The sequence below is a fragment of the Poecilia latipinna genome, unplaced genomic scaffold, assembly GCF_001443285.1.
Source record: "Poecilia latipinna isolate Pla-1442-1.1 unplaced genomic scaffold, P_latipinna-1.0 Scaffold184, whole genome shotgun sequence".
Lineage (NCBI taxonomy): Eukaryota > Metazoa > Chordata > Actinopteri > Cyprinodontiformes > Poeciliidae > Poecilia > Poecilia latipinna.
Window position 1 is genome coordinate 352,706 of NW_015112800.1, and position 9,562 is coordinate 362,267.

General features: G+C 39.0%; 1 protein-coding gene across 1 annotated transcript in view; it reads right to left on the reverse strand.

The window, feature by feature from the left end:
• The window catches only part of ces3 (carboxylesterase 3), an 8,529-nt gene extending 1,702 nt beyond the window's left edge, over window positions 1-6,827 (reverse strand). The window contains exons 1-11 of the mRNA XM_015030508.1: window positions 6,589-6,827; window positions 5,163-5,361; window positions 4,939-5,077; window positions 3,844-3,977; window positions 3,620-3,773; window positions 3,396-3,500; window positions 2,820-2,921; window positions 1,885-2,025; window positions 1,716-1,796; window positions 1,088-1,232; window positions 864-1,013 (exon numbers count right to left, since the gene is read on the reverse strand). Coding sequence (XP_014885994.1) covers window positions 864-1,013; window positions 1,088-1,232; window positions 1,716-1,796; window positions 1,885-2,025; window positions 2,820-2,921; window positions 3,396-3,500; window positions 3,620-3,773; window positions 3,844-3,977; window positions 4,939-5,077; window positions 5,163-5,361; window positions 6,589-6,655 — 1,417 coding nt within the window. The 5' untranslated portion in view covers window positions 6,656-6,827. The remainder of the gene's footprint in view (window positions 1-863; window positions 1,014-1,087; window positions 1,233-1,715; window positions 1,797-1,884; window positions 2,026-2,819; window positions 2,922-3,395; window positions 3,501-3,619; window positions 3,774-3,843; window positions 3,978-4,938; window positions 5,078-5,162; window positions 5,362-6,588) is intronic.
• Window positions 6,828-9,562: the final 2,735 nt, after the last annotated feature.

Consider the following 9,562-nt stretch of genomic DNA (forward strand, 5'->3'; position numbering starts at 1 on the left):
TTACTTATTCATATCTCCCCCCAGAAAAAGACTTTCTCGACCAACTGACTAAAGTTGGATTAAAGCAAATTAAACACGCCTGGTGGGAATGGATTTATATTCAAACTAATCCCAAATTGGACTCTGGTGCTTCCTCCTGATTTTTGCAGACATAATGCTAGTTGTGAATGGAAGATGACTTGACTTACATTCCTAACATCTGCAGACATAATGCGGCACAGCAAGAAAAACAACAATCGGAGACAAGATTTCATTCTACACTGCAAAAACATAAAATCAGTTATTTAATCTAGTTTCTAGTACACTTAAGATAAGACAAAACTAATAAAGCTTTTAAGCTGTTAAACAATTTCTTAATATTTGTGAAAAAGTACCACTTATTTAATGTATAAAACATTTTCCACATGTTAATAGTGAACTAATCTGACAGTGGAACTAATACCTTTTCATCAGTACTGAGGAATTATTTACTTCAAACAAGCTCCAATATCTTGCTGAAGTGTTATTTGTAAGTTAGTTTTTGTTTCTTATTTCAAGTGTACTACAATATTTGTTCAGGAAATCAGACAAAAATACTTTGTCTGACCAAAAGATTTTATGTTTTTGAAGTGTAATGAATGACACAAACTAAATCGAAGTACATTTTCTCTACTAATCTAGTTTGAAGTTAGTTTTGTGAACACTCATTATATTTCCTCTTCTTGCAAAATCTCTTCATTTTATTTCCATCAATGAAAATGTTTTTTTTTTTCTTTACTTTCCTATTGAAAGTCAACATTGCTACCAACTGGAACTGAATGACCCCGGAGATACACTCAACTAAAAGACGTCTGAAATCGTCATTGTAAAGCTTGTATACCAACCATTAATTCTGATGTGTCCGTTCCAGAAACAAGCTCCGAACATGAACCCAACGTCATCAGCGTGGTCCGCCTTCACAAAGCTCGGCCTGTTGGGTGTGGGTCGATCCGTAACGTACACAAACTCATACATGTACACTGGAGCGCCAGCGTCTGGAGCCAGGAAGAACAGGTGTGAGCAGAGATGCAGACCAGAGCACAGTGGGTCAGTCATCTTTGTTTCTGACCTGTGTGGTATCCGGCCACCTGGATGGTGGGCAGCGCCATCAGCAGGTCTCCGATGACCTCCGTGAAGGCGTCTCGGATGTCCTCTGGGGTTTTTGCATCTTTCAGATACTCATCCATGATGAGATTGTTGGCTGCAGAGGTGGCCTGAAACACGGACAGAGGTTCATAAATCATATTTAGAGTTCTTTGGATGCCCTAATTTGGGGTTTTCCACTTACAATGAGATATTTTCCAATGTTATAGGTGAAATAATCCGACAGTGGTCTAGGACTTTTTCATCAATATTAAGGAATTATCAACTTAAAACAAGCTCCTGTATCTTGCTGAAAAGTTACTTGTAGACTGTTTTATACGGAAAAGGATTAGGGCCAATGAAAAAAGAAGAATTTTCACTTAAATCTCAGAATTTTGATAATTTTCTGAGATCAAAATTCAGAATTCTGAGATTAAAGTCAGAATTCTGAAAACAAAGTCTCAGTTCTTTTTTCAGTGCTCTTAATATGATTTAAGTGTACTAAGATATTTTGTAGAAATTAGACAAAATTTGTCTTTGAGTTTGGTCATCAAACAAAACAAAAAAAAAAAACTCTGATTCTTACTTTATTTAAACAGTTCTCACCAACTCACCCCTTTAGGATTAAACATGTGGACCACCGCCAGCACCGTCTCCCTGTTCATGCCTTTCTCCCAGCCAGGAGGACCGAAGGCCTGCGATCCACCAAAGGAGAACAAACCAGAATACTTCAACGTCAAACAGAAACACCTGGAATGTGTCATTGCTAAAATTTAGCGCCACCTGAGGCAAAATCCAGCCAAACTCATGGTTGGTGACTCCCATCATCACTGGGATGTTCAGAACTTCTTTCCTCTGCAGAAGAACGTCAGCGGTGCCGGAAAGGAATTCGCCGTCCACAGCGGCTCCAAGAATAATTTTGCTCTACACACAAAACACAAAACATTGTGCATGTGAAGGTTACAGAAGCAAGAAAAAAGACTCCAAACATAAAACCCAACAATTTCTCACAGCCAGAAAGGAATACACAAGTTCCCTCAAATCGAGGCCACTGAACCTCAAAGATAGCCACTGAACCACCATATTGGTAGGCAAACGCAGTGCAAAGTGTAGATAAAAGTAATTTTTTTTTCAAAAAGTTACTCAAGTAAATGTAACTGAGTAAATGTAACTATTTACCACCCAACTCTGCTCTTGATCAATGCACAAGAGACTTGTGCATTGTTGTCAACTGCATTCCAGCTGTCATGGCAGTTTGTTACAGATGCCTACCAAGATGGTGGTCAGCGACAAAGTTCCCTACAATCAGTATACTCTTAATTCTGTAATGTCAAACTTGAAATGAGTGTTTTCAATATTTCTACATCTTCCTAATAGTAGAGGCGCTTTCCTGAAAAACCTGCTACAAGAAATCCTCCTGACTTCCGCCATCTGGTGGAAATCTTAAGTATTACAGCTAACAGGCAGCAATTTTTGTTTGAATCAGCTTCTATAAGAATGGAGATTACAGGAAGGGAAATGTGAAATAAATAATTAAACATATAATGCAGTGTGAATATAAAATAAATTAAATATTTAATTTAGTTTATTTAATTTAAATATTTAAAGATTTTAAATATTTAATTTAAATAAGAACAATTTATTAGTTTACAATCCCTAAAATAACCACATTACAGAACACAGGTGGAGAGCCACAGTGTCTTTAAAGGTGCTTTTACCTGTTTGGCTACAGAAATGAATTCATCTTGAGTTTTCCCTCGGAGGCACCGGACCAGTTCTTCTGTGCTGCAGATGCAACATCCAGTAAGGTTGGCAACAATCTGCCAATAAGACAGGAAATGAGATCATTAAAAACATCGAAAAGCGTAGGGTCACACTGGACCAACATGAGGCAAATACCAGATAAGTGTGTAAAAGTCTTCAGCCATTTCTAATTTATTTATTTAGAAAAATGGGACTAGATCAACATGGATGGAAGGATGGAAACGTGAGACCATCCATCCAGACTGACCAACGGTCAATCTGTCCTTAAATTGATCCATTCACTCATCCATCTGTTGGTCCATCCATCCATCCATCCATCCATCCTGACTGCATGCTGATTAGGTAACTGAAATTAGATTCTGATGTTTGAGCCTGGTTACATCTTAAAGCTACAGGACTCTCCTCTCTTCCCTTGTGAGTTTTTCCTTTGCCATTGTTTCCTGCCAGTGGGACATGCAGAGAGCAAGTCCAAAAGAATAAATCATGGAGACATTCACCTTAGGAGTGAGTATAAACACATTCAAACATACGTGGGCCTGAAGAAGAGGCTGATCAGAAGTATAGGTCCCAATAGTTGCAACTCCACTTTGAAAGATTGCCTTGTGGAAAAGTCCTTTTGACAGGGGAGACAGAGTCTGTGCAGAAAGACGCATTCTGTAAGTTATCAGGAGGAATGGAGTCATAAATATCCAACATAAAACAGTTTTTAAAAGTGGGTGATCTCTTCCATTCCCCCAGAATGATTTTTCTTTACCAGTATGGATGCGCTGATGGCTCCTGCAGACTCCCCAGCGATTGTGACGGATTGTGGATCGCCGCCAAAGGCCTCAATGTTTTCCTGCACCCACCTGAGAGCAGCCAGCTGATCCAACAAGCCCCAGTTACCCTTGGCGTGTTCATCTCCAGTGCTTCAAAAGGAGGAAAGTTCTTGATTTCGGCAATCATTTGGACAACATCTGAACATCAGAAGTTTCTTACCTCAAGAATCCCAGGATGCCGAGACGGTACTGGATAATGACGGTCACAATGTTTTCATATGCAGTGAAAGAGGAACCATCGTACTGGGAGGCAGCACCCATAACCAGACCTCCTCCATGGATCCACACCATCACCTGAATCGCAACACAAGAGCCTGACGGTGTCAGCTGACCTTTGGATACAGGAACTACAGTTTATAGCCCACACTGTACACACAGACTCAGCCCAGACTGAGGTCGATATTTATGTTTACACATCCACATTGGTTGAACTCAGTGAAAATGTAATTGCATAATCAGTATTTACACACTACACATTGAAACATTGAAAGGTTTAAAGCAGCAGAAAACAATTGCATTGCTAATTGCTTGTTTTTCAATGCTAATTTTCCTCGTTTTTCTTTCCTTAGAAAGTTCTCATGGTTTTGGGATTTCCCACCATTAACTATGTGTAATCTCTTGTTTCTTTCCTACAGAAAGTACCCTTTGTGTGGTTAGCAATGATTTTTTCCTGGAGTCACTGACAGGGTTTTCTTCTGTTAATTTTGCATATACTCTCTCTTTTTCCCAGAAAGTACTCTTTGCTCAGTCCTGTCTGTTTAGCTGGGTCTCTTTCCTGGATTTAGGCAATGACAAATATTTTCCTGACATCTACTTTGTGTACTTTCCTTTCTGATCTACAGAAAGTATTCTTTGCTCAATTCTTTACCTCTAGTTGGGTGTTTTAACAAAGTAATCCAGTGTTACTCTGTTTAGCTATGTCTCTATCCTAGATATTCATTGATAGAGGGTATCCCACCATCAACTGTGTGTACTTTCTTTTCTTTCCTATAGAAAGCACACTTTGGTTCCCCATGTCTCTTACAAGGACATTTTAACCAAATACTCCAGCCTCAGTGTTTCTGTGTTTAGCTGTGTCTCTGTACTGAATGGAGGCATCAGCATTTGCTTTAAACTTTCTGTGCTCTCCTTCACAGAAAGTACTCTTTGCTCAATTCTTTATCTCTAGTTGGGTTTTTTGTGAGTGTATTTTAACAAGGTACTCCTGGTTCACTGTTTCTTTATCTCTGTTGATCTCTGCAGCTGTTCAACTCACCGGCAGCTTAACTTCTGGCGCGGCTTCAGCTGGAGTGTAGACGTTTAGATACAGACAGTCCTCTGAAACCTCTGGCACCGTGAAGTCCATAGACATGGCTATGGAAAAATTTACGACTACTTCTTGATCCTGGACGCACCTGAGCACAGATGGACACCAGAAAGCAGACATGAACAAGAGTCCCTGGGACAACGCTGATTTGTTTAGTGGTTTGGGGTTGTTACATGGGAGGCTGCTGTGTGCCGTCTCTTTCCCCCTCCCAGGGCTCCGGGCTCTCTGGAGCCGCCATCCGGAGGGGCCCTACAGGTGGCTTGGCGAAGGGAATCCCCAGGTACCGCTTCACCCTCCTCTCTGTGCCTTTTACAGTCACATATTCTCCTCTGATTTGGCCACTTTTCAAAGAAACCACAAGTTCGCTGCTCCCTAATGAGAACAGAGACAGGATATTACAGATAGTTTCTCTGCTTTATCGAACCAGTTACTCTTTTCAGAAATGTAAAATTTGGTTTGGTTGTCTCGTACTGGTAAAGGATCACAGAGAAAATGGCCTCCAAAAAGTTTTTAAAATGACAGAATTGATTCATCAGATTCAAAATGGCCGCCTTTGACCCTATAACTAAATCCTACAGAAAACATGTGGCCTATCCTAAGAAACTGCACAAGTTCCAACTTTGTAAAATATTATGGGACGAAACAAAATGTTGAACATTAATAAACAAAAAAGTATTTTTGAAATATCAAAACTACCTTTTATATTTGAGGTCGTTTTTTTTAAGTTTCAAAATCTTTTTGGATTAAACTTTATTGCTTATTTGTGATCTTTGTCTCATTGCGATAAAGATCTTTCTTTCAAAAACAGCAGCAAATTATAAGACCACATCTATTAAAATGCAATTAAAGTGCAATATGAATAATAAAGGAATAAAAACAAACACACCCATAGGACCAAAATACAACTCAATATTATTCAAAGCCTTTAAAAAATGCCTTAAGGTATCTTTATTATTCTCAGGATATGACATGTTGTACAGCCAACAGAAAATTATTCACCAACACTTAACACAGTAAAATATGATAAAAAAAGGTGTGCTGTGGTGGCGCAGGGGCAAAGCACAACCCACGTATTGAGGCCTTGGTCATCATCCCAGTGGTTGCAGGTTCAATTCCTGGCCTGGTGACATTTGCCGCATGTCTTTCCTGTCAAACTACTTTCAAATAAAGGCCACTAGAGCCAACAGAACCTTTAAATATATATGACAAAAAATAATCACAGTAAAAACATAACTATTAACTGATACAACAGGCAGCAAGATGTATTTAAAATGATGGTAGCAGCAGATAAAAATAAACTCCTATATTTGTTGGTTCTGCAGCTTTTTTCCTTGTTTTAAATACTTTATGCCTGATTAACAGTGACCTTAATACATTAAAAGCTCCATAGACACTTTTCTGAGGGAACTTTTACGCTTTAAAAATTATTTGTAAAAGTTTTCCTCAACCTATTGTCACTCTTAGCTACAGGTCTCCAGCTTTACAGGCTGTTTTCATTTTCAGGTTTCAAAAATCTTTTTATCCAGTAGCAGAAACAACATGTCTGACTTTACAGACTGAGAAAAGAGGCACAATTAAAAGTTGAAATACTTTTCCTACCTGGTGCTGGCTGTGCCATCACCATCAGCACAGGGAGCAGGAAAACAACGAACAGCACTGTTCTCATCTTGTGCAGCCAGGAACAAAAGACAAAGGCTTACAGTCGGCGTTCAGAGAAATAAGCCCGTTGTCCACCCCCTCCCCTCTGGTACCTTCACTCTTCACACATAACAAAGTCCAGTAACAGTCGGGTCTCTTCATACAGAATATACACTATTGATTTAACCTCTACACATAAAAAAGACCCATCCTGCTCTCTGAACCCAACAATATTTACACATGCATGATTGCCCACATGGACAGATTTGAGGGACAAAGAGTTAACAGGCTGGTCACATGTCTTTGGAGAGCAGACACAGAAACCTTAGAGAGGTTTGAGCTGCTGAGTCATGCTGGTGTAAAAATCGGAGGTGGTCCAGATTATTTGGACAGCCGGGAGAATCTCTTGTTTTTGCTCCCCGTTCCAGAAGAATGACCTCTGTGGGATTTTTCCACATACATTTGAACATTTTGGAGTCCAGGCAGCAGGTTGATTTAAATAATTATCAGTTTTCAGTTTGCAAATTTTACACTTCTTCACATCACAGTTATTTATGGAGAGCCACAAGGTTCACTTCTTGGGTTGTTACGTTTTTCTGGACTTTTAAATCTTATTAGATCATATGAAATGAAACTCTATGTCATGTTGGAGTCATTGGATTTTTATATTAATCTTTGAAATTTTTTAGAAAAAAAACTCGCAAATGTCTGAGCTTGAAATGTGGAAAATTTCCAAGAAAAAAAACTCAAATTGAGAACAATCTAAGAAAACTTTCAGAAAAAACTTGGATATTTCTGAGCTTGAAAAGCTGAGAATTTTCAACTTTTGGAATTTTTCATAGTCAAAAGTTATTTATGCCTTCGAAGTTTTGCACATTTTTTTGAGTTTCGTGAGTTGTTCCTCACACTGGTGTCTTTTTTTATGCATCTTTTCTGTGTCTGGTCTTTGTTTTTCTTCCATTACCAGTTGGATTTTTCCAAGTATAAGCTGAGGAATAATCAGATTAAAAGCAGCTGAGCCCATGCAGCTTTTAAAAATGCAGGGAGCAGATTGGGTTGGGGAACGTCATCTGTTTGCCCTACAACCAGGAGGAAAAACATTTTGTTTCATCAGGCTGAACAAACATGATGTGCTCCTTGGACCTGTTTGGATTCAGCCTCCCTCGGCCACATCTTGGACAGTGGAGGCTTATCAGCTACATGTTGCAGAACGATGGCAAGAGGGGCATGTTTCACTCAGAACGTCAGCGGATTTATGTTTTTGTTGCTTCAAACTGAGATCTGAAACCGTTTCCTGCAGGAAGAATAAAGATGTTAAACCTGAAACATGAAGATCCGGATGAAGGCCATGACAGGAGAGAAAACGGCTTTTGTTGGACTTTGTTCGTGTCTGGCACATGAACAATGAGGCGACTGCAGGGGCGGTTCTTACATGAACAGCACCCTGGGTTCGTCCTTCCTCCATGTGCAGCCACTCCTCAGATGAAGCATGATCCTTTTGGTTCTGACATCCCTATGGTGAAATTAAGATTTGGTGCCAACTGCCATCTTTGTGTAAATTTAACCATGTTAACAAAAGTGTGTTTTTTAAAGACGGCGCATTAGCGCCACTGTAGATAGAAAAATATAAAAGGAGTAAATTTCTACCAAACAGAAAATGTTCAAAAATGTTCTAAAAAAAAAAAAAAACCCTGAAAATTTCTGAGTTTTGAAATTTCTTGAAAAAGCACTGTGCTACACAAATGAACTTTGTCTGAAATGGAGCCAGAGGAAAATCTCTGACATCTGGGAATACTTTATGATCAGTCACAATAAAATTCTTCATAAATAATTAACCCCTCCACCTCCCAATTTCTCACCTTCTGGAAATTTCCAGTATTTGTAGTCTGATCACTAAAGATGCATCAGTCTTGCACAGCAGAAACAGATTTAATGCTGTTGAAAGACTAAAATTCTGCATGTAGCCAATTAGAAATCCAAGAAAAAGCAAATGCCTGAACAAGCACTGCACTCCCAAGACACTAAAACATCAAATGTCTTTATTGTCCAATCAGTATGTGACATAAAGGAAAACCCAACACGACCACTGACGTTCAATATAAACCAGGATTAGTTTGGCTACAAATCATTTTAATAATTAAAAAATATGACAATTAAATATGATTTAATTGATTCTCCGGTTTGTAAATATGAGTTTGATAAAAACTTTGTGACAATATTGCATTTACTAATTTTTGGAAGTATGATCCAACTTTGTTTTTCTTCCATTACCAGTTGGATTTTTCCAACTTTGGGTTGGAGAAAGTGACAGCAGTGTGACAGAAAATGACAGAAACGGTAGCAGTGACAATGCTGCTACCGTTTCACCAGCAGATGTCACTAGTGAGTGATGAATGAAGCATCTAGTAATGAACCTTTTTGCAAAGTAAAGGGTTGGAAAGCTTCATTGCTTCATGAGGCTTCATTTGCCCATTTCTAGGTGATGCTGCTAATCAGTAGGAGAGAAAGCCACAACGTCCTGCAGATACCATTCTTTACACATTAAAAAATAGATTATAATATGAGCATTTCAGCCATTACTAGACTGTTTCTCAACTCATTTTGCTGCTTTTAGTGCAGATTCCTCAGATAGTAACTAACAGCTGCAGCAGCTCTTTTATATGATCCTCAGAGCAGCTGGGGCTGATTGCTGAGTGGGACCAGCTGCTGCAGAGGAACCACCAACATGGACCTCCTCTCAGAGGAATGATCTGATCTCTATGTACAGATCAATGATGGTGTTTAAGGGCCATTATAGGAGTAAAAACCAACCTGTTTATGGATTCCTTTAGCATTAAATGGAACATTGAACAACATATTTGATGTGTATTGATGGTCTTTATCCCGGCATTTGATAAAATGCTATATTTGCTTGTTTTCATAATGTGTGACTGTA